A 26,351-nucleotide genomic window follows, 5' to 3' on the forward strand; every position below is an offset into this window, starting at 1 on the left:
ACAAGTGACAGTTACAATCATAGACACACTACATACCATATGCTTAAAGTAAGTAAAATAGTATATATATATATAGTATATAGAATAGTATATAGTATAAATATTGCCATCTCCTCCCTTGGGAAAGCAGTACTCAGAGGCCTCTAACACTAACACAGTACAGTGCACTGTGGTTCATTTGTGAATAACAGAGCCAATTAAGCGACCACAACACAGGGCTCATGGCAACTTAAGGCCTCGATGGACTCAATTAATACTCTTGAATTGCTGGGACAAAGGGAGAGACAGGGACACAGCAAGACAGGCTCCTCAAAAGAGGATAGTGTGGTTTCCCTCTACTGGAAGTACAGAGATTATTATTGCTATCCACATGCAAAATAATCAAATATCATGATCACCAGCATGTTCCCAGGGAATAATGTTGCTGCTTTTTATAACAGGGAAATATGCCTTTCGTCCCTCTGCAGAAAGAGTATGACAAATTAATATTCACAGGGCTGAAATAGATCATCATTTAGAGTCTGAATTTTTATTGTGTTGAATCGGTTGCATTGGATGTTATTAGGTTCTGGAGCAGGAAGTATGTGTAAGCAAATTAATTAATTCTGTGAACATATTGCACTTGCTTGTGGCGGGTTTAAATACAGTAGGTCTGCCTGTTCAATTAATGTTTAACATGGCAGATAATTTCCGGTAATTTCCTGAGGATGATAGTATGTGATATAATAGGATGTTCTTGTATCAGACAGTGTAAACATGCAGGCAGAGATAATGAATAGAGAACAATGGAAATTATTTCTTGGCACTAAAGTCAGTTTCTGGCATCCATTTGTTTGAAAAAGGATGATGGGAAATGTAGTGAAGCAGGTCAAATGAAAGTTATTACTGACATAATGATTCTGGGCTTGTATTTCTGTGTATCGCGGTCCATAATTACGCTGACTGGTTCGCAATAAAGGGCAGTGTCACCGAAGGCCGTTCTGGTATTGAACCAAATTGGAAATTACCGCCTTGAGGGGAAAAGGGGATAAGAATGAGTTGAATTTGGGTGTCACAAGTGAAACGATGAAATAAGAAGAAGGAAAAGGTCATCAGTGAATGTAACCCTTAGCCCTGCAATCAGAAACTGGAGTACATCCTATATCGGAAATTTTCCATTAATATTAGATCAATGCCATTTTGTGGCAGAGGGCACAGAGGTGTGTCATTTCACTCAGCTAGGAACCTCCCGAAGCGTGTGTGTGTGTGTGTGTGTGTGTGTTGAACAATGTAGTGTCAAATATGTGCTGCTTTTGTGTCACTCCTCTCTTTGGAAAAGCACTTCCACTAATCTCTGGGAGTGTTGATTTAGAGGGACACTGTGGGTTCATCCGTCCAACTGTAGATAGATTTGGATTCATCAACCACTCCGGCTTCTTTTAAAGCACTGGAGAAAGGGAGCTGCGATCGCTTGAAGGAAAATGAAGGAGAACGATAGAGAAAGAATAGGAGTAAGTACCTAAGGGTGAGGTGAAGGGTGAGAGTAACTTGTCATATCTGATATCCACGCATGTTGGTGCTTTCCATTTGTCACCGAGTCAACCAGGATTTATGAGCTTCTTCACAGCTACGAATCCTGGATATGGTCCTTCAGGTAAATAATGGCACCCAGGTGTCATAGAGTGTGTGTGTGTGTGTGTGGACTGGATCCTCCCTGCTGTGTGGTTTCCAGCAACATTTCAGTCTGTAGTTTTTTTATTCAAGAAATTGTTGTACATTTTTTCCTGAAGCCTCTGGCTGCATATTTGGACGAGGCAAAGCCATAAATATGTATCATGTCGCTGCTTAGCCATGTACAGTGGTGTAAGTGTCCGTATTTGATCCCGCCTACAGTTCGGCAGAGAAATAAAACTGTTACACATTTAGTTTGACTGCCAATCGTTATCGGACGATACTCATTCAAAATACGTGATTAGGAGCCTGTCATTAATGTTTTCTAGTCAACAATTCTGATGATCTACTCAGTAAAGCGTACAGTATATGGGGCGAAGGTCAATTATAACGTTATCATGTGTTCGACCTTGTAAACTGTCGTTCGGAACGTAAGTAAAGACGGTGTTATCAGAGCAATAAGAAATCAACAAAGGAGAGGTGATGATGACAAATTTAACTCCCCAACCATAAACAGCTTATTATACATAATTCAAAATACAATATTTATTTCCCAATTAATTTAATAGTGTATGTATCTGTAAATAACCTATATAGATGACTATAATAAAGTAAAAGGATCTTAGTGGAGTCTTGTTTTCCAATTGCTGTAACAAACCAAAATGACAACAAAAACAATCTATCGGCTCATCAGCAATCGTATTGGGTGCACATAAAGGATATTGGGATATCTCTAAAAGTAAAGTGTATATACAGGACTGTCTCAGAAAATTAGAATATTGTGATAAAGTTCTTTATTTTCTGTAATGCAATTAAAAAAACAAAAATGTCATGCATTCTGGATTCATTACAAATCAACTGAAATATTGCAAGCCTTTTATTCTTTTAATATTGCTGATTATGGTTTACAGCTTAAGAAAACTCAAATATCCTATCTCTAAATATTAGAATATCATGAAAAAGTATACTAGTAGGGTATTAAACAAATCACTTGAATCGTCTAATTAACTCGAAACACCTGGAAACACATTTTCAAATGTTTGATTTTGTTTTGCTGTTATAAATCTTTTTTTTAACTTGGTCTGAGGAAATATTCAAATTTTATGAGATAGGATTTTAGAGTTTTCTTAAGCTGTAAGCCATAATCAGCAATATTAAAAGAATAAAAGGCTTGCAATATTTCAGTTGATTTGTAATGAATCCAGAATGCATGACATTTTTGTTTTTTTAATTGCATTACAGAAAATAAAGAACTTTATCACAATATTCTAATTTTCTGAGACAGTCCTGTATAGTATACCGATATTAATAAGAGTATTCACACTTCTCTGGCATTTCTACCTCCCAATACACATACCTGGTCCCCCAGCACTTGGCAGACTTCCACAATGATACAACCACCTCCTCTGCAACTGTGGCTCCAATGACATGAGGCAGCCCCACCCAGCATTCAGCCCTCAGCTACACCGTGTGCAGATGGGAGCTTTGATGAGAGCTAGCGTTTTGACAGGGAGGTACGTTTTTTTTTAAAACACCTATAAAAGCAGCTGGAGTCCATGATAGTAAAAGCCTGAGCTTGCAATCGAGTGTCGTGTCAGGCTGCAGCACATTATCTGCATATTCTAATGAGCCCAATGTTCAGGGTTAGCCGCTTACGCTAATGACGCGTTTAGCTTTGAATAAATCACTTAAGGCAGCTCCGTGTGTGTGTGTGTGTGTGTGTGTGTCACTGTTATGAATATTTAATTGAAATGTATTGTATGCTCCATATTACTGTAATTTTGTGAGACTGCACACGTGAGTGAGTAAGTCTGTTTTCGAGCACTTATCTTCTGTCTAAGTGTCAGCATGTGTGTGTTTATCTATCAGATTTCAAATAAATGTATGTTTGCGTCTTTTGTGTGCTTTCCTCTCCCCGTACTATGAAAGGACTTCCTTTGAAGTTGTGTTCTTGTACAGTTTTACTCGCTTCTAATTTTTTCAGATCTTTGACTGATTGCTCTTGCATTGCAAGAGAAACCCGTCTTATTGTTGAAAACTGGCCAATGAAAATGACTTTAGTACTACTTCCTGCCCACCAGTGTGGGGACCACCTCTCCTGACATCTCTGGCAGGAGCGCAGTCAATCAAGCACTCCGCAGGACACTGGGATTACACATCTCATCTGATTCATGTGTGATGATTCATGAGATTCAAGAGAGGGCTACGGGCCCTAATTTGTTTTTTTTTGGGTAAAGCAAGAGACTTGACATGTATGCTGACTCGGGTTGGGTACTGAAAACCTATACAACCGGTGCCACCCGGACCGAAACGCAACGCACATTTTGGTGCTTCCTTTCGGTGCCTAAGCCGATTAAAATTGAAAAAATCTATTATTTTGAATTTCTCTGGTAACTCCGCCCTGTGAGCAGGTTACGATAGCCTATCATTTAACTTTGAAAGCGGAGGCATGCACCGTGTTTGACTGTCTGCGTGAGCCCGTGCTCCATGAGAACGGCTTTTACTGGGAATATGGCCGAAGAGGTTTTTAATGTCGTCATTGTCACTCATCGTTTTGTGATTTTTTTTTAAAGTATCGGTTCAGGTACTGGTATCGTTTTAAAATTACCGGTTTAGCACAGGTATCGGAAAAACCCCAAACGATACCCGTCCCTAATGCTGACACCTCCAAGTCAATGTAATAGTTCCGAATTATGGACCCCTGTGCATGTCAGTGAATCAGTGAATACAATGAGAAAAGTGACCTGCCAGCTGTTTCCTTCATGAAGCTGCAGTTTATTTCCAGGTCAGCCAGTTATCAGAAAGAACAAATGATCAGTCTTTTGTCAAAACATTATTGTGTCAGTTCCTTGCAGAGAGGGCCGTAACATAAAAAAAAATCCTTTCACAATGTCATCATGTTACTGCCAATGTGGTTCAGTGGTGGTTAGAAGGTCACTGGGACATGGTGCTATCAACAGGATTAGTCCTCAAATGGGATTACAGGCTTGTGGGGGAAAAATGAAGAAAGAGGGCTGGATGCTCAAGCAAGCAAGGGAGCAGAAATATTTAAATGCAGACATACACATTAAAGTAAAGACATAATTTTATCATCATTAGTGGGGAAGAGAAGAGGAGGGGGAGGAGACTCTTAACAGGGATGGAAACTGTATGGCGAGATGTGAATCATGTAGTTTAATGAAGATAAAAGATTGAACAGTTCGGGAGTGTGTGTGCGTCTGTGTGGATCTGAGAACAGTGTGATTATGTTTAATTTCTTACATTTTGTGTGTTTTTTCCATCTTATCTCTGTTGTCGTTTTTCTTTCCATTCGCCTCATTTTGTCTCTCTTAAGCGAACCAGAATAATATCTGTGAAGATGCACTGGGGTGGAACATCCTGGTCACCCATCCGGTGTGACTAGGACACCACACACAAGCTCTCTCACGCACAACCACACACACACACACACATACATACATACATACATACATACATACACACATACATACATAGAGTTAGATGGTGTTCACTGTGAAGAGGGATGGCAGAGACATGGCTCAGAGTGCCAGTGGCATCATGACCCCCCAGCACAGCCCCGGCCGGGGGCACACCACCCTCACCCTCCCTCACTCTCTCCCCCGGCTCCTTCTCTCACACCCTCCCTCACTTCTTACTACCTTTACTTGCTTTTTTCCTTTACTTCCTCTTATTTTAGTTTCTTTATACCAGTGGATGTGCCACATTTTAAGGGTCTTTATGAGGTAAACTCTCCTCACAGTGCTGTACAACTTTTTTTTTTAAGTAGAAAAGGGGAAATCACAAGGCCATATTAGCCTTAGTATTACACTAATATAAATGTGCATATTCCCTAGATGTAGGTCTATTATTCTTTTGATTTAGCAACATTTGCTATTGTGTGAAAATTAAGTATCTCAATATTGTGAAAAACGGCCTCATTCTTTCTTTAGTGATATTGAATGTTTTTTTAATTTCGATGGGTTTTTGTGGAAGAGTTTTTGCAACTCGTGATAAACACTTTATCTGAAAAAAGAAACCCCCATATTTGGAGATGCATTGTTTTCCCTGGACATCACAATATACAAAGTGTCTTCCTCCTATGTTATCATAACATCTCCAAACCTCTTATGTTGTGTAATGAGTAGAGCGAGCAATACTTAAATGCAAGCAATGTTCCCATGTAATCAAATAGAAATTAGCTTTAAATAAATCAATAAATAGCTTCAAAGGGTCCATTTAACAAGAGGAAACCCGTCCTGTAGCATTTTTATTATACAACTAGTCATGTGAGAAGACTTTGAGGGGAAAGGGGCAAACTTCAGAAAGCCAAACACAAGATGAACAATGTTAGCCTCCTTGGAAAGTTGTTGTTTTCTGATTTTAATGAGGCACACCATTTATTTTCTTTCAACCCTGATCGGTTGCTGCTGTGCATCATCCGATGTCCGTCATCTGATCTTCAAGTTGTGAGCCTCATTAAGTGAATCAGGTGCTTTACTGTTATTGCACACACATCAGAAACACGGAAAAGGTCCTTTAATAATCTCATCACCTCAGTGGGGAGGCAGCACTGGTTTTGAACATCATTAAACTATTTATTACACGGTGTGCGAGAATGATGAAAAAGTCAGTTGATACTTGCTCTGTAGTTCCTTGACCATAATTATTTCTACAACTGGTTAGACACATATATAATGACATTTTAAATGTTTAATAATGTACAATATCTGTAAATAAGTATATCTTCTATAAAAAAGTATGTTCTACTTTATTCTCATTGTTCATTATAAATGTATCAGCCTCGGATTATGGGTTATAGTCGCTGAGAAATACATTAGTAAACACTTATATCTGTGTACAGCTCCATGATAACCATGTATTACATGTTTATATATACTATTGCTAAAGTAGGGAACTTCAAAGTTAAGTGTTACATAGGTTTTGGCACATTGTACTCTCTGTTTGCACTGTTGGCTTTTTCCATTCATTTTCTGTGTTTTAAAGCTAAAAAGCAACATTTTGGCTATAGCGTTGTTACTAACAGCGATGTTTAACCAGACGGTGACAAAGACCTGTTGGCTGCAGGCAACATAGGACAAGTAGGAAGAATATGAATTTAAGGAGAGTATTGGTTGCATTTTTTAAAATATAAAAATACAACAATTATAGTCGTGTGAGTCAGGCAACTCTATTCATAATTAAGAGGGAATGAGGTTTGGTTAGGATGAAGCAGTTAGGGCTGTTGTCTTAGGTGGTCTGGGTTGTGGCTGTGCATTTACATTAGTTGTTACATCATGAGGAGCCTATCAGAGAATATCTTCAGAGTGGGCGTGAACTCCCTTTTGCCATTACTGGCATCAACATCCCTGTCCAACCAGCTGAGCAAATCACCCACCATGCACTTCTCCTATTTGCTTGTCTAAAGGCCACTACTTCATGGCAGGCTTGTGAAAACTCTGCTGGCGGCTTTTCAAATGATTTCCTACAATTTTCTGTCATAACGTTGCCTTTCATCTTCCCGTCTCTTTGCCCTCCGTGCTCTTTGTTTCATTTTCTCCCCCTGCCACTCTTGAAATCTCTCATCCTGGCTTTTCTACATCCCCTCATTCATACTTTAAATACCTCGCTCTTTGTAACATTTCTCTGAAATCATGCTGTAGCTTCTCCGTCTTTCCTCAGTCCTCGAGACTAAAACACTAAGATTACATTTGATTAACTGCGGTATTTATTGGGTCTCTTCGAAAACCACTTTCAACACATAATATGTTTTGTGATATGACATTTATCCCAAACTCTTACAGTCCTAATAAATCACCCTCAGGCGGAGAATGACCTACGACTAATTGAAAAAATTTCTGTATTTGCACGTATGAAACCAGTTGGTGCCACACAGGATGATGTGTTTGTGTGTGTGTGAAAGCTCTACCCCACAGCACTGTGTCAGGGTTTCTCTCCCTGTCTTTGTGCCCAGGGGAACAGTTGGCGGGGCTGGTCCCCTGACATTCAAAGCCCCACCCATCACCAATCAGAAAATCTGGTTTTACTATTATTATTTGTTAAACAAGACAAGACATTGCTGCTCTGAAAAGAGTTTAAAAGGGAAATAGCCTCTGAGTTCATCAACGTAAATTATTTAATCCCTAGACTAGAGTAATCGCATTACAATCATTTGATTGCATGCTTTTATGAAAAATCTTTTATGATCATCCTTGAGGACAAAAATTAATTTAAAACCTTTTTTAAATGATTTCCATATTTGCTCACTGCGATATCCTCAGTGGCTTTCCTTCCATACTTTTTCATCACAGTCATGAAATACTACAACATAGAATGCTGCCACAAAGGCTAAAGCTCCACCCAAAACACATATCTTTTGTCGGCCATCTCTCTTTCTCTATCTCTCTCTCTATATCTCACTTGTTCGTTCTCTCGTTCTTTCACCAAGGTGGAAACTCCTCTGTTGTAATTGCCAGTATGTTCCTGTCAGATAGCTCATACATTACATGCGCACTAACACACAAACCGTTCCAGTCACATTACGTGTGTGTGTGCTCACGCAATGGAAACGTTGACTCCCACAGGGACATATTTTGTCTGTCTGTCACGCACACACACACACACACACACACACACACACTCACACACACCTCTTGTGTGAAGTAGCTGCAGGTGACAATGAGGGAGCTCTCTACTTCCTCCCTCACTGGTTGGTCCATCTCTTCCTGCTCTCCATCAGACCAGAGGCCATCACATAGTAGGAGTGAGATCCATATCCAGAAACAACCGCGGCAGTTGTGATTATGGAGTCAGAACAACAATGCTCCATCTGGCTGTCTTTGTTGTTTTTTTGTGTGTTTTTTCATTTATGCCTTTTGACGGCACGTGGAAAAAGAATGAAAGTATTCACTGAGCGATTCCTTTTAGGCATGACAATCGATAGTCTTGTTTTTTTCAGTCAATTGCTTATAACTGTCAAACGTTTGTTACAGTATCAAAGTATCACACTTGGAGACAAACTGGTCAAACATAAACATTGTCAATAGGATAATGTACATTTTGATTTGACTTTTAAGGAGCCAGCTTGCTCAGTGTTTTTTGTGGCTTTTTCACCAGTGCATTCATGTCACAAGCTCGGAGATTTTAGTACATAAATCCAGTGAATAAATGGGCTTAAACCAGAAGAATAAAGAAGAAAAAACTAATTATTTTTTTCTGCCCCATATTTGGAAACCACAGAGTTTGTTTCTCTGAACAGACATTTTAATAGAAAAACATATAAATAGTCAGACAGTGGCAATTTACAGTCAGTTTGTCCCTCAGCTTTACCTCCATTTCTCCACCTTTTCTTAGGTCTTCCTGATGTACTCATGTTCCTCTGCTCTCCAACGATCTCTTTACTTGAAATGTTCTTCTTTCCTTATCTCTTTAAAGAAACATGATTGCCAGCATTTATCTTAGCTCTCCATGCCGTCATCTGTACCTTTCTTCCATCTATCCTGCGATCCCTGTATTACTCCATTTCTGTCAACTACCATCTTTCCATCCATACTTCTTGGTCCTGTATTCTCTCCATCCCATTCTCCCTCTTACCTTCTTCGCGCCTTGCATCGCCTTATCTAGCTCGATAGACAATCTGCCTGTACTGTGCCCTCCCAGAGTGATCCCTTTAGAAAGCTAATGCTGTGAAAAATGACAGTGAACCGCTACTTTTGCCGCCATCAGCAGCGCTTTGGGACTGCCTGCTGCCTACAGCCCTGTTGCCTGGCAACTCCCCAGACAGCTTCCCTCCAAGCGGCGCTGTCTGCTCTGCTGCGATAGAGTCCCGAGCCTAATAAGCATTATATCTCATTTTGTCTTATCATTTGGTTGTTACTGACACAAGGAACTGCGACTTTGCAAAGAGCACTGATGCAGAATGTGCCTCTCACATTAAATGAACAAAATGATTTGCAACAAGTGTGACTCCTCGAAGCATTGTTGTTTGAACAACAGATTGCTCAGCCAAAAACATAAATATACATAAATGATGACGGTGCAGATGATGTGGTAAAGCCGTTCAGTGGAAAAGAGCTGAGATGTTCTTTGGATGCAAATGCAAACTCACAATTAACATGATGTCTGACCAAGTGTGAACAAAGTTATCACCTGAACCGACAGCTGAACTCAGCAATGCTGTAGTCCATGTTAAAAAAGTGCTTCAGTCTCTTCTCTCATAAAGGTATGGAAGGTAAAGGAGGGAGGCCTGTGTGGGTACAGCCTCATCTTCCACACTACGACAGTCAGGAGTGAGCAGCAGTTTGCAGAATTAGTTTCTGTATTTGGAATATCATATAAAACTTGATCACTTCCTGTGACGAGATATGATTCATGCCATGGGCTCCTGCACAGGAACTTTGCCTAACAAGGGCATTTTATGCAGAACTCATGATAAAAAAAATAATAAAAAATTGTTGTTGAAGAAATTACCCGTAGCTGTATGATAAAAAAAAATAGCATGCATCAGTCTCAGGGTCCATTTTCTATACTCTTTCAACTAATTGTGGTTCCTTGTGAAATATTTAAAAAGCCTCTGCGTCATCTGCTGCTCCACGTTGCTCTACCTGTCCTTCACCATCAAGTAAACAATATTCCAATGATCGAGTCGGATATGAGTGACATGAGTCACACAGTTATATGAGTGCTTTGACAAAGTGTGTGGACTCACTGCCACCGAAGCGATCCTCACTTTTTAATGTGTTTCTTTTTTGAGACATCAGAGGTTTTGAAGATCTTCGGCAGATGGTGGAAAAGTTGAATCTATATCTGAGTTGTCGGAGGCTCCGCCTGCCACGTTGTCGTTGCGGTGTGTGATGTGTAACTACATACGTAATCCTTTGAGGGTTTGAATGTTGAAAGCAAAAGACAGCAAAGGCGAGCAGGATGAGGAACGCTGTTTGAAAGTTACATTTCCAAGGCAGATGCATGGGAATTAAAGCTGGAAAACTGTACTATAACACTTCAAAGATATCCAGAAATGATATGTTTTTGGCGCTTTTCTATTCATCCCTATTAGGTGAATCCCTGCAGCTTTTTAAGCACCAATTTACCATTTTAAGTGATCATTCTATAGAGAACCACTAACTTAAATCCTTGAAGGTCATAGAGGAAAGCATGAATGACTGCAATTTCCATTAATGGGAGCTAAATGGAGAATATTAGGGTCAAAATGACTAGTGGAAGTGGATTTTGCAGCCAAAGAGGGATGTGGATGTGTAGGTGTGTGTTTATTATGTGTTAAGGGCATTCATCCATGACACGTTTAACAAAATGCACTCTCGGTGTAGTTTGTGTTAGGAGTGATTGATAAAACAATGTTCACATTTTAGTATAATTTCTTTCTTCCTTAAAGTGTTTTGCTCGTGAGCTGAATTACTGCTAATCAAAGACTATGATGTAGATGTGTGTACACAAATACACCCAAGCACCATCTGCTGAGCCGTTAGATATCTCTTACTGTAAATAAGCCTGAAGACACACGCACACACACTGACACACACACACCTAGCGAGCAGCATGGCATTATGCCTAGCCTTGCCCCAGGTGCCTCATCGTTAGTATATCGGTGTGGTCTCAGATGAATCCATGCAGGGCAAACTAATGCTCTTATTAAAAGCTTTGTAAAGCTCTGCCTAACAGAGTGAGAAAGCGAGAGGAGAAGAGACATGTTTCAGCGCATTAATATTCACCTCAGGTGCTAATTTTCCCCGTAAGTCAGATGTGTCACCACCTGCTCTGAAAGACAGTGGAAATGAAAAGAAAGCCAAAGAAATAATAGAAACTGGGGCAGGATGGAGAGAGAGTGTGAAAGAGAGGAGAATGACAAGAGGAGGTGTAAATCCCATTAATGAATAAGCTTCATTAGCCGTGCCCATTAGTGTCCTGAGCATGGATTAATTTAACTTCGGCCAACTTTGGAGAAGCCACTCAGTGGCCATGATGGGAAGCAGTTCGATGACACACCAGGATGTTTGATTGCTGTCACCCGTCATACTGACCGGCAGCAGTTTTCTTTTTACAGCTGGTTTACTGGTTTTCTCCGTCTGTTTTATTACATTTTGCACTCTTTTGTTCATCTGTCTTTTTGGAGGCTTGTACCAACTGCTCCTCTTCTCTATGTGTTTGTGTTGTCGACAGGCGGACCCCCAAGGCCGAGACATAGCCATCCGTCCCTTCTTGGAGCACTGTGAGAACACCCACATGACCATTTGGCTGGGCATCGTTTACGCCTACAAGGGACTGCTGATGGTGAGAGGAAAGGGTCGACATTTCATCACACACATAAACACACACTTGTATTGATGTATCTACTGAGTCCCAACAGCCTTACAAGTGTGCAAGAATGACGCTTGATGTTTTTTATTTTACACTATTTCTGAAATGTGTGTCAGAATGTAACCTTGAGGATCTACTTTGAAGACATAGAGTCGTAATCCTGTATTCCTGTGTAGATTTATTATTTTTGTATCTCGTTATACGTGAGAATTTTCACACCAACGTCCTTCTTTTTACTCGTCCTGTAAAACATTAACGTCTTTTTGATAACGCGACAAAAACTCAGGAGCGGTTACATGAAGTTATCCAATCAAGTGTGATTCAGGGTCCAAGCTCATATAAAACTGCACTTGATCATTAACTGGTTGTTTGTTTGGAATTCAGCTGGCAAAAAAGAAGATGAGAAGGGAGATAGATACCACTCGTACCAATCCTGTAAAATCAAGTCAAATGTATATAGAGTATATTGCTGTATAGATATCTGTATGAGGCTTGGGGAGAGAGAGCGTAGCAAAAAGAGACATTAAGGCTCGGGTCAACCCTGCCTTCACACACACACACACACACACACGCACGGACACACACATGCTCACACATCTGAGATCCACTAATCCTTGACGACTGCTCCTGTAAGTCTGCTGCTTTTCATTCCGCTAACTCTCATTTAGACTTTAGGATAAGCAGGCCGGCCAATTTACACGGCACACAGTGAATCATTCAGCAGGCTGCTGCTGCTGCAACGAGACAAACACTCTCAATACTCAAGCATGAAACCAAAGGCTGCTTCAGAAAGATGTTCTGAAGATTATTCTCCTCATTTTTGAGAAATGTAGCATATGGACTTGGCTTCGTTTTTGGAGACTTTTTATGTGTTTCTTAATGCTAAGTTCAATAAAAACTTCCTTCATTCTCAGCACTCCATTTATGAATAATAAAGAGCAGTGTACAACACAAAACATGAGGATGGATACAACGTTTTATTTTCTTGAGTAAAAAACTGAATACATTAACCACAACTGTTGACTAACTATGTTGCATTGTCCCAGAGATACTGCCTGACGTTATTTTATTAAGTCTGTTTAACCTTCTCTCAAACAGGTTTTATTCAAAACAACGAAACAATTATTCCTCTCTTTCTCCCCTCTCCAACAGTTATTTGGCTGTTTCTTGGCATGGGAGACGAGGAACGTGAGCATCCCGGCTCTCAATGACAGCAAATACATTGGCATGAGTGTTTACAACGTGGGCATCATGTGCATCATCGGTGCTGCAGTGTCTTTTCTCACAAGGGACCAGCCCAACGTCCAGTTCTGCATTGTGGCGCTCGTGATCATCTTTTGCAGCACCATCACGCTCTGTCTGGTCTTTGTTCCCAAGGTCAGTGTGTGTGTATGTGTGTGTGTGTGTGTGTGTCTGTCTGTGTGTGTGTGTGTGTGTGATAACTAAAACATGTATCCTAAGAATGCAGCGTGAACATTAATGTGTAGCTTTCTTTGCCGTCGTGATTTTATTCCATTACATGTCCTTTAGCAGACACTTTCATCCAAAGCGACCGACAATAAGTTAATTCAACCTTGAGCACAAACTCAGAACAACAAGAATCAAGAAAGTAACATTTCTTTAAGAATGCCAAACTTCCATAATTAAGTGCAGCTCTGACTAATACCCAACACCCCTCTCCCAGTTGATCACCATGAGGACCAACCCAGACGCAGCCACCCAGAACCGCAGGTTACAGTTCACCCAGAACCAGAAGAAGGAAGACTCCAAGACCTCCACCTCCGTCACCAGCGTCAACCAGGCCAACACGTCGCGACTGGACGGGCTGCAAACTGATAACCACCGCCTCCGCATGAAGATAACAGAGGTCTGACCTGATGAATACACATGCATGTTGTACTGTTTTATTTACAGTAATTGTTGTTTCATAAGATAAGATGACGGTGCAGTAGGTGACAGGGGTTTTAAAGCAACAGCTGGATAAGAAGAAGCTTTTAAATGTAATTAAAGAAACAGTAATTGAGCACAAATTATACGAGAGAAGGAAAAATAATTCAAGAATTGAACTCCATTGAACTTGAAAAGCTGCAAAAAGAACACAACTTTGAGAGAGATGGGGTTGTCTCTCAGCTGGCCACACTATACCGTCTCTCTTCTCTTGATTAATTTCCTTTAAATCTTCATTTACACTGACATTGAGTGATAAAAAACATAGCTTTTTAATCGGATCTCTCAGAGGGGAGTTACTGCTGTTATAAATAACTTTTGTCACAATCGTGGCAAATCAGGAGCTACTCAGATACTAGTAAGGACACGTAAAAGGATTATGGCCTTTTCCTTTCTTCACTATGTTTTGAAATAAAAATAAGTTATCAATAGATCACCTCTAGGTAATGTTTGGCTGTTAACCATGAAGCCTACTTGAAGTTAGGCTGTCTTTGAATGGTTTATGCAAACTTGATGTAACTGAAGTCTGTTCAGTTTTTGATCATAATGTACTTGTTTTACCCAATAAAACTTAAATAAATTAATATTAATGTTTTTTTTTGTATTTCCTGTTTTAAAAAGCTGGACAAAGAGCTGGAAGAAGTGACCATGCAGCTGCAGGACACCCCAGAGAAAACTCCCTACATCAAACAGAACCATTACCCGGATGCCAACAACATCCTCAGCATACGCAACTTTACAGACGGTAAAGGTGAGACACTGACCGTGTGTTTCCTTACAGCCCTGTTCAGGCGTGACGCCTCCCATGTTCAGCATTCAGTACTTACAAAACACCAGGACAATGTTTCACCTCATAGAGAAACACCGGATACCAATATGGATATCGTATATCGGTCTGATACTGGTATTGGATAGCATTATTTTAATAACAAACAATTCAGTACATTTATATGTATGTATTTAGGTCTTACATGTTGTTGTCCAAAGTTAGGAAATTAAAGGAATTGTTATGTCAACGTAAAGTCAAACCTGATGTTGCTTTATACATAACCAATGTATCTCAGTTTCATCCACGCAGTGAGACATACAGCTTATCAATCAAACACTGGTATCGGATCTTACTCGGTATCGGCAGATACCAAAAGCACAGGACTTGTATGATTTATTGATGCCAGACAAAGTCATCAACAAGGTGGAGCGGGCAGAATCAAAAGTCTCGGCCCAGACAATGAATAGAAAGATAGAATCTCACAAAGACCTATCAAGAGAAATAGAGTTGATGTTTGGTGGGCGTGAAATAAAACACACATTACTTACTCTCCTGATGTGTTGATGCTCTCCAGAACAATCAATACAACCCATGTCATGTCATCACTTCCTCCCTAACGGACTGGAGTTGCTCAGCTGAGTTGGTTGATGTTGCTGCTCGTGGCTGGAACTGGATTAGATGAGTAGACCAAGATAAAAACCAAAAATGAGCAGCTCAGTATGATGCAATTCAGTCCTGTCTTCAGTGTGATCAGTCTAATACAATTTAAAATATAGTAATGTGTATAAATGTAATGAGGGGCGGTGCTTATTCTTCGGTTTAACTTTATTTATGCAGTTACGTCTGCATATTCAGTGGCTTTCGAAAAGGATTTTAATGCTGCTTTCAAAGCAGCAGCTTGAAGAAATATTGTGACTTTTTTACATAACTGGAGCTCCAGTCAGCTGCAGGTGAAGAAGGGACACATGAGTACTCTGTCTGACAGCAAGTCTGTGACGTTTCTTGGGATTAGTCATACGATTAGGAAGAGTACCTGCACTCTCCACTGATGCTTAGCAAGTTTTACACACACTGCAGTCACACCACCCTCCCACCTTTTATTATGAAGCCCGTTATGTGAGTCCACACTTGATTGTTGCACTTATTTGGTGTGTGGGATGTTGTGTTCTGTGTGTTGAACAATGTATTTTAGAAAACAATAGTGAGAAGATTAAAGAAGATAAAAGGGGTTATTTAAGGTGAGCCATCATTGGGTCAGACAAGCGTTGGGAAACAAAAGGCGTAACACATCAGGTGCTAACATCTAAAGATGCACTCATCTCCCTCTTTGTCAGAGCGTGATTTCTTTACCACTTCCAATCTCTGCTCGATAAAGTCTGTTTAAATTGATGCAGCTGTATCTTAGACATTATGAAGCCGGGCTCCTCAAATTGAATCAGTGAATCTTTACACCCCAGCAGCATCGCTTTGCACGCTGCACCGTTTTAACAGACGCAGGGTGATGGTGATGGGATGTACTTCAGCACGTCCGATGCACACGCCGGCACAAAGCCGCTCTCTAGTAATGGATCTGTCTGAGTTTGGGAAGGTAAAGGAGAAAAACAGCTGCGCTCCTTCTGCTGATTGGGAGCAGAATGTGTTGGAATTGTTTGAGGAGTTCCTCATCTGTAAAAAATTCATAGTTACGCTATAGCAGTTCGTTAGTACATTCACCAAATGTGTCAAATGCCTCTTCTTTGTGTTTAGGTTTGTTGTGTTCCAATTTCTCTGCCCTACACACCCGGTGTTTGTCTTATAACGAGTGATCTAAAATAAGAATGTGTATTTGTCGTTGGACAATTTGTTGACGGAGTGGCTTAGTGTTGTCTTTTTATGGAACGCAGAGAGTTAAAGTCAGTGCCAAGATTATTTTTGGTTAGAATATAATTAGTTTATGAGCTACCATCTGTGAGATCTTTGGATTATCTTAGATGGAGCCTCAGCAGAATACTGCATCAAATATTGTAAGTTTGATATGTTTTTTTAGTCATGAATCAAGGTTCAAATGTGGTTGAAAACCTGTATATAGTGAATTATGTTCTCATTCATCAAGAAAGAGTGTGTCATATAACCTGATAATAATTAGCTTGCATTATTTAAACAAAGACATTCTAAAATTATCCATTAAAAAAAATAATCTTTCTAAAGTATACTGAGAAGGCAAGTTTATTTATCGCACATTTCAACAACAAGGCAACACGTGCTTCACATAAAACCATTAAAAGCATCAAAACACAATGCAAAAGAAAAAAATTCAGGTGTTCGTTGACAGAAATATTTTTATAAAAAACTCTAATCTGTATCCGTCTTCTCTAAATTTGTGTCCGATTAATAAATATTTTTAAAAGACTGTTTTGGGTGAAGGAGCAAAAATACCTCTCACATTGCCACCACATGTTGAAGTACCGGTAGTAATAAGTGCATTGGGAATCGTAAAAAAATAAAAGATACAGATAGCTGAATTTTGGAGCGTACTTGCCATCCAAAAGAAAGGATTAGAAATCCATGATATCAACAGTTTATTTCCCGAAGCAGGAAAACATGCTGATGCTGGTGGAGAAATGATCCGTTTTCCTCTGGGGCATAGGGATCAGATGAAATAAAGAAAGGGCTGTCTTTAATTCATACTCTGGCTCCGGTCATCAAGTATTTGTTTAACGGACGGATGAATTAATACTTGATAGAGTTATAGCTCTCTCAAAGCAAGAATAACCTATTTAGCGATTGACTGACCTTGCTATTACTTTTCTTACTCACACAGAACAATGCATTGGAGTCTCGGTTGGGAAACTGTTCACGACGATGGTCTCGTGAGGAGAGAAGTAGGAAAAAGAGAGATCAGACTAAGAGAAAGTCAATCTGACATTATGGAAATACAATCACAGGTTATCAAGCCTCCTTCAAAGATCACCAGCATATAATATTTGCCCTCCATCTGTTTGTGTTTGGCAGTCATCCTCATCATCACCATCATCATCATCATTTTCATCATCGTCATCATAATCGCCTGCTTCAAACTGCAGCCATCAGTATTCATAAGAGAGCCATCCACGCCTCTCTCTCTCTGTGTTGCTCTCTCTCTCTCTCTAGTCTGTCTTCATGATAGTGGTTGACAGTTATAAGGTGTAGTTTTCTGACAGATTAACTGCTGAGAACAGAAATAATTTTGACTGAAAAGTTAGATGTCATTGTTGTTGTTAAACAGCCATCATGTTTATCATCTTCCTCATGGTACATGGCAGTCATTTGGTTATGTTTTCAACCCAAGACTCCGGTAAACTAAGCAGCAGCCTAGGGCTGTGGTCTATCGACATTTGAAATAAATAAAATCACCAAGCGAATGCTTTCTTTGTGGCATGAACACCTATTCTGAATCCATAAAGAAGGGTATACACATGTGTCTGTGCTTTTAACGCAACTCTGAGAGCTACAAGGTTTTTCTTTAAATGTAAAGACGACTAGTCGCCTTAAAAATAGTTCATCGATCTGAAAGTGATCAGTAGATCAGGTCAGCAATGCTGCGAAATCTGGGACAACTGGAGAGCAAACTGTTGGGGGAAAGAGATCATCCCATTACTCGTCAGGTACAGTTTTTAAAAATCGTATAATACTGTTTAGAATACAGAAATCAATGTCCTGTGTTCCTCTCTGGATAAGGGTTCTTTGTTTCTACCTTACCACTCCTTACTTTCTTTCTCTTTGCACTTGTTTTCACTTTTGGAATTTGTCCCAAACTGGAGTAAGTTTTAGTTTCCCCCTGGGCTTTAAAATCCCCCTGCATATGTGATGGTCTGTTTCAGTCACTAAATGTGATTATCATATGAATTTGTTTGTAACACACAAAACTAAACTTTTTCATTGCGATTATTTTGTCAAGACGTTTCCTATACACACATAGTTGGTAATTAAGAGGTGAATTAGGAAGAAGCTTCATTAGTTTTCTATAGGATTGTGGATCAATTTGAGGAGTGCCTCTATTACATTACATTACATGTCATTTAGCAGACGCTTTTATCCAAAGCGACTTACAATAAGTGCATTTCAACCTAGAGTACAAACTACAGAACAACAAGAATAGGAAGTAACATTCCATTCCATAGTCAAACTACAAAAATAAAGTAAGTAAGTGCTATCTAAGTGCCACTGAAGTGCAGGTTTGCATGTTGTAGTGAGGGGGTCTGGCCTCGTTCTTGACCCGGTCCCCACCCCTCAGAGTAATGGTCTTGCCTGAGTCTTGATACACTCTGGTCCTGGTCAAGACTCTGTCTTTGTTCAGGTGGTTTTGACTACAACATTGTTGCTTGTTGTGGTTTGCAAGATTGATTTGACATCTGTGGTGTGAATGAACTGTGTATTAATAATAACCCAGGGAATACAAGTGTTTGGTAATGTATTAACATGCCATGTACCCAGGAACCAGCAGTTAGTTATGACAGCCCATTTGACTCCGCCCATCATCCACCATCCATCCATTCTCATCCGCTTAGTTCGGGTCGGGCCGCAGACCCAGCAGACTGACCCAGACTTCCCTCTCACCAGCAACGTTTTCCAGCTCATTCCGGGGGATCGTGAAGCGTTCCTAGGCCAGCCGGGCGATATCATCCCTCCAGCGTGCCCATCATATCTTTTACAATTCCTCCATGTGTTTCCATTGCAGATGGGGAGAAGTCGATACTGAAGAATCACCTGGAGCAGAAACCTCAGGCGCAGTGGGGCTCCATGGATCCTTCCAGAATAAACAGAGGTCCCCTCGAGGATATAAACTCGCCCGAACAGTGAGCGTTTCTATTTCGTCAGCACCTCTACCCCCATGTCCTACTCCCTGCCCAACTGTCTTTTCAGCTTCTCCATCAGACTACACATAGTTCTCAGGCGGTTGCTCTGGCAACAGAGCTCTGCATTAGCATGGACTGGTCCTGTGCTTTTCTCTTCCACGCACATCAACATTCATGTCACCACACAGCGTGTATGTGTATAGTTCCACCATGCTGGACTTACTGCAGCATATATCCTCAGTCAAACACACACACTTGTGCTTGTGTGTGTGTATGCATAGACACGCAGTGGATTGCTGTGTTGGTCCAACTTGCAAGAGACGATGGTATTACACACAGCAAAGCTGAGGGACGTTGACTTTATCTATGTGTGTGTTCATTGAGTTTTCCCTCCTGCTTCAGTGAGAGTTTACCCTCCTACACTTGGTTAACTAGACTCAGGAGAAGAAAGTGTAATATAGAGAGACAGATTGATGGAGATGGGAGAGACAGCTGACAAGGATGGGGTAAAATATTGTCGACAGGGCAGTCCCAGAGAGAAGATGGATTAAGACACGGATGACAATGAGACAGAGGAGAGAAAATAGGAGGTAGAGACTCACAGAGGCTTATGTAACCAGTGATTTACAGTTCGCTTTGGAAGCAGCTCTGGAAATAGACGGGGAGGAGAAGTAAAGGAACTCTTGGAGCTATTCCCGTGCCGCATAAATGTTTGATCACATTGAGGGTAGAGAGACAACGAGGCAGCGGGAGAGACAAGAAGAGATGTATATAAAGAAGTGAGAAAAGAGGTATGGTAAGAATGAAGAAAGACATAGTGAATGCTAGCGAAAGTCCCACACCGGGTGCATGTTGAATGTCCTGTCTGGGTCAAATTTGACATTAAAAAAAGGTAAACATGTCCTTCATGAAAAAGGTGTTTCCATCCCAAATAGATCTGCTCAGGACAACTGACGAGACCCGTTAATATTATGAAGTTTAGCGAATGGAAACGTTTCTCTCCGTCTATCACTGGTTGAGCTAGGATTTCATCACCCTCTCTTAATTTGTTTAGATAACTGCCATTTGGTTATGTAATTTTCTTGCAAACGGCTGGCAGTGGCGCAAGGTGAGAACTGTCACAGCAGGCAGAACCGAGATGTTCTTTTTGTCGGATGATCCCAGAAACTGAGAGGCACAGCGGATTAATGGTTGAGTAAGGAGAAGTGGAGAAGGGACCGAGGGTGCTAAATAATACAGGAAACACTATTGGAAAACGTGCTTCGGTCTCCATGGACTATTCTCTGCTGTTGTGACCCATCGTGTCTGTGTTACTGTGACAGTGATAGCTCCTGAACTCTTTCACTTCCATTTCCGCAGCCCCTTATAATAACTTGAATAGATGAACCAGCCATTTTGAAGAGATATACGTTTGATCACTGGTTTTACAAATGTGTTATTGAAAACATATACTCCAAATACTTTAGAAAAGAGACCAAATAAATGCATTCAGGCAGAGTTAACAGGCTATGTCATTTGTTTTGTTTCCTCTCATCAGTTAAATAAGTTAGGCTACTGATCCTAGATTTTTTCCATTCATCAATAAAGCAAAAACTGTATGTGAGCCTTTCGTATAAGATGTGAAAAGTAGGCTACAATTGTCAGAACAATATTTCATGTGGTTCAAAGGTGTACTGTAGATAGAAATTTTTAAAAAAGCACTTTTACATTCATTTGACAACCACTTGCGACACATTTGTGTGTCCAACTCCATATTTGAAAGAAACTGTGGAAAGGTTATGTATTTTTTAGTAAATAATTACATTCATATTGAATTTTGCAGCAGATTTACATCAAAAGTGTTGTGTGCTGATGCATCAAGTTTTAGATGGACGGAAAGCAAATATGTGGAGGTCAGAGTGGTGGGCGGGAGTGTAGGCCAGCTAACATTTTATTTTATTTCAAGTTTTCAGTCAAATTGAAAAGTCACAAAGAAATACATGCATGCTAAGTACCCACACATGATACTTCAGTGTGCTTGAGTAAATGTACTTAATGACTCTCTATCTCCATCTCTTACATTCTAACCTTTCTTTTCTCTCTGCAGCATACAGCGCCGGCTGTCCTTGCAGCTTCCCATCCTGCACCACGCATACTTACCTTCCATAGGAGGGGTTGATGCCAGCTGCACCAGCCCCAACGGCAGCCCTGGTTCCAGCCCACGGCACAGACACATGCCCCCCTCCTACCGGGTAATGGTCTCTGGCCTGTGAGCTTCATCCACTCCCCCACCTGGCTCTTTGCAGAAGAGACTTGTATGGTTCTTTTTTTCTACAACTAATAGACTGATATCGTCAGCGTATGTGCGTATTTTGTCTCGGAAACAAGGAGGACAAGGGGAGAAGAGGGGGACGGGGGCCGAGTATCACTCTTTGTGCCTCTTCACCCCAGCCTCTCTTGAGAACTGAAACCCTCCGTCAGGAAGGGGTGAGAGGAGACAGAGTGGGCACCGATGGACTCTTACAAACTCCCATGATTCACAGCAATGTCCCGTCGTTCGTCCGCTCCCCTTGCCCAGGCAAATACACATATGCACAGTCAAACAAACAAAAACACACTCAAATACACACACAACCACAGACACACTGACACCCCAATAGCAGAGCAGCGGTGGACCGGCCCTGAGTTGGCGTGTAGCCTGATCTGCTTGAGAGGGGATGGTCTGTTTCTGTTCCTTATCTACATGTGAGCTCGTCATCTAACTTGAGTATTTCACTGCTTCAGTGACTGGATACAGTGTGGAGACAAAGGATTTTACAAAACCCAACAAAGGAAATCATCCAATAACCCCCCCCGCCCCCTTCCCGATCTTGTGGAGACATGTATATATAATCATTTCTGACTTTGATGTACTGTAAGCTTTGTATATGCTGTGAATGGACAATTAAAGAGTTCTAAACGTAGAGCTGCAACAGAAGCAGGTGATCATGACATGGAACCTTACGAAGGGTTAGCTGTGCGTATGAAAGCGTTCTGAATTGGTTTGTGTGTAATTGATGATAATTTAGCTTATGGGCAGTAAAGTAAGAAACATCAAAGCTTGTGAGTCACAGAACATGAAAAGGCACCAGGGGCCCATTCCTCTGACTCGGAGAAAGACGCAGATGACTCTGTTTTTCCACTTTGCTAAATTTGCACCAGTGGTTTCATCAGAGATTTCTCGTCAGACATTGCATAGGCCTTTCATATTTTACAACTTGCCTAATATGACCTCAGAAAGCATGTTATACAGAATATTGATGTGCTGCCTTTTAACAGGCCTCCAAGGCTGCATATGTTAGAAAATAGCGCTAAAAGGCACCGGAAGAGTGTTCGATCGTTGTTATTTATGTGTGTTTTGTGCCAGGAAATGCACACAATCAGATCAAAACTTAAGAGAGCACCTTGTGACTTCAGGTGCTCTTCAGACTCGGCATTAGTGACAGCCTGGTCATATTGATCCCCACATATTGGTCTCCATAGACTGTTAAGAAGTCCATCTGACATCGCCCTCACAGCTTCGCGGCAAGGACCGGTGGCTTCATGTCAATTGCAAAAAGGGCACAATCACTTATTTGGAAGAAATAACATTCAAGAGGTGATGTTGGAAAGGATGTCTCCCAGTTCCACAGCTAGTTTGGAGTAAATGGTTGACCTGAATTTCCGTGAGCATTTGTAAAGACAACGGAGACATGGGAGCCGGGGGTAATACGCCCCACACGGCTGTAACTTTCAGTTCCAAGACGGTGATGACGCCACTGCTGATCACATTGATGGAGCATAAAGCACAGAAACGGGGCTTTCTGTCACTTTGAGTGTCGAGAAAAATCACTTCACACTTAGCAACAGTGAACATACCTCAGTTGCTATGGAAATGCAACTCAGTGCTGTTGAGCTGGGTCCAAGAAGGCTGCACTGAGTAAAACGGTCATCGACACGCTGTCGTCCTTTTCTTTTTTGGTAAACTGTCCTCATGCAGGAAAAACGCAAACCGACTCCAGACAATAGATGACTTCTTATGGAGTGCAAGATGCTTGTTCTTAGCATATGTTTCACCATTTGTGTCTTGGTTTTTAGTTTTCAAGGCGTTTGTTAAACGCTGTGCCTGTTGTCTTATATTGTAGCCGGCAGGACCCACAGTACATACATGAGGTGAATCTGGCGCTGACCCAGTAAACTACAACATTGGCCACACATTTGTAAAGTGTACAACATGTCATAGATTTCTTTAAATTCAATTGCCTCAATGCATTGGACAGTGTGGGAGAACTGGGTGAAAGCTCCATTTCAGCTGGAGTGGATTTCCTCTGCAAGTTGACCTCTGATCATAAACACGGTCATCAGTTGAGAGGCCGGTTAAGGACACAGGATTGGAGTGGGAGACAAGTGGGGTCCACCTGCTATCGGACATATCAGGGTGACTTCCCAGTGAGAGCTCCTCCCCTTCCAGTCCCAGCTGAGCACAGGAGCCGGGAAACCCTGAGCACAGACCTTCAGGAGTCATGGCTTCTCCCACATCTTTGCCAAGTAAAGCGTTGCGGTCACCGGACAAGCGCGTGAGAGACATTATCAGAGGGTTGGTTCTTCCTTCAGGTAAAGAAAACCAACTGCACATTTTATATATTACATTATATGTGATTGTGTACAATTTGCTGATGCCCCCATGATGGTGTCCATGTATGGAGTATTTGGTATTTGGCTTTCTCAAGACGGCATGAAATGAAATGTATAATTCACAGAGTTACCTCTGTTTTTGCAACTGTCGTGACAAAATCACTCTGTCGTGTCATCTTCTCACCGATAATTTAGATTTTTTTTTCTTTAAAAAAAATCCTGGATTGAAGTTATTTTAACCTGTTGATCAGCTCACACATGTCAATGCCAAGATTCTCAGTGGACTCAACATCATCATATCGACACATGCTACTGGTTTAGCAGTTATTCACTGAGGGCAATAAAGTGAAAGTAGCAGCAAACGATCAATCCTAATAACCCACTGCTGGCATTTACCAAATTAGGAATTAACTTGTTTTAGTTGATCTAAAAAGCCAAATGCAGATCATCAGGTCTCGTTTTTTTTATTTTTTGTCATGTATTTGTTTACGTGCCCTGATTTTTGTTTTGTTTAGATTAATTTAATACTTTTTGGATGAAGAAATTGATGAAACATTTGTCAAAATGCAAATAAGGTAGGTCAAGGGCTCATCATTTCTTGCTCATCTTTCTACCTTTTCAGTTTGCTGATCAAGTGACATATGCGGAAATAATTATATCTTTGTATGTGTCATTATCAGGGTTTCTAGATAACACGAAACAAACATGTCCAAAAATATAACAATATGACGTATATTTATTGAAAAAACACAGCTCCGAACTGTTATCGTTCTGTCAGTTTGATGTGTGGTATCACATGGAGTTAAGTTCAATTAAGAGGTTCAATCAAGAGGGGCAATAACTTGTTTTCTTATTACAGAAAGAATATAAATATATATATATATATATATGTGTGTGTGTATATATATATATATATATATATATTTGTGTATATGTAAAAGATCTTTACGTACATTCTCATTTTTACATAGGAAATATTTCACTAATATGCCACAAGGATACTTGTTTTTTTGTTTGTTTTTTTACAGTATCTGTAACTATGTTATGTACAGATGAGGTATAGATATGAAAAAGTTGTATGAAAATAAGTATCACACTTGGATCACCTGAACATTTTTTTGAGCCATTAGTTGTTATGGGGAGATTTTAATAACATTCTTCTTTTATTGTCTGAATGTTATGGACAGCCTTTTCTTTTCACATCATCGTTAAATAAAGTGAGACTGAAAATAATCGTTCAAGTATGAGAATAATTCCTGTCGTTCTCCATTTTGTGTTTGCATTCATAATGTTGGTCCACACGCAATTGTTCAAGATAAGATAAGTTAAGAAATCAATCTATTTTCAAATTGCTTTAGGTGGAATTTGCAAAATGTCTGTCTTTAGTTGCATCTATGGCAGACTTAAGAAACGGATACATAACCTTTCCCAAAACTTCCCTGAGAAGTTTTCCACCTGTCGCAAACCGCTTCAGAGCCTCAGAGAGGAGCAGAGATCCACCCATGGAAATAGAATGAGAGTGGCATGGATATTGAACTGTTTCCCTTCTTCATTTGACTAGTTCAAAAGAAAATGGTGTATGGTGACAACACACATCAGTGGGGTCGTAAAGTGTGTCACACAATAGTTTGAGATCTTCAATTTGATGACATAAATATATAATATAAAATGATACAAAAATAATAAAAATTATCTCTGACTTTGCAGGACATCTGATAACCTTGTAATGGTTGAAATTATTGTTCATTCATCTCAGTGCATAATCGACTAAAGTTAAGCTTTTCCATCCAGTATGGCTGTGCCGCCGCTCACCGATTCAAAGATAACCAGATTGTGCTGAGCAACTTCCGCAGGAAGAAATGCTCCAAAGAGCGTAAACGCTGCATGACCTTCTCTCTCGTCTCAGCGGGCTCACGCTGTGCAAATGAAAGGCGGCTTGATTAAGTTGACCTGGGTGTCAGTGGATGGGAAGTGTCCATGTATCCTCTTTCACAGGCGATGGCTCCCATGGAGAACGCTTGGTTGAAGACCAGAATTGCAAGTATACGAGCGCCAGTGTCATATCCAAACACCCAACTCATGCACGCGTGCTCATATTATACTCCAGGATTGAGATGAAGAGGGAAACACATGAACTTTAGAGGAGCTTCTATGACGGCTTAAGTGTCACAACTGTATTTGATGATGTGTGAACATTTAAATGACTATTAATTGAATGCTGCGAAAAT

The 26,351-nt window shown here is 40.5% G+C and overlaps 1 protein-coding gene across 1 annotated transcript in view; it reads left to right on the plus strand.

The window, feature by feature from the left end:
• The window catches only part of gabbr2 (gamma-aminobutyric acid (GABA) B receptor, 2), a 156,629-nt gene extending 131,272 nt beyond the window's left edge, over window positions 1-25,357 (plus strand). Inside the window, exons 14-19 of the mRNA XM_056417837.1 lie at window positions 11,824-11,934; window positions 13,114-13,338; window positions 13,646-13,828; window positions 14,530-14,659; window positions 19,374-19,491; window positions 21,578-25,357. Coding sequence (XP_056273812.1) covers window positions 11,824-11,934; window positions 13,114-13,338; window positions 13,646-13,828; window positions 14,530-14,659; window positions 19,374-19,491; window positions 21,578-21,743 — 933 coding nt within the window. The 3' untranslated portion in view covers window positions 21,744-25,357. The remainder of the gene's footprint in view (window positions 1-11,823; window positions 11,935-13,113; window positions 13,339-13,645; window positions 13,829-14,529; window positions 14,660-19,373; window positions 19,492-21,577) is intronic.
• Window positions 25,358-26,351: the final 994 nt, after the last annotated feature.

The sequence above is a fragment of the Pseudoliparis swirei genome, chromosome 1 (genome assembly GCF_029220125.1).
Source record: "Pseudoliparis swirei isolate HS2019 ecotype Mariana Trench chromosome 1, NWPU_hadal_v1, whole genome shotgun sequence".
NCBI lineage: Eukaryota > Metazoa > Chordata > Actinopteri > Perciformes > Liparidae > Pseudoliparis > Pseudoliparis swirei.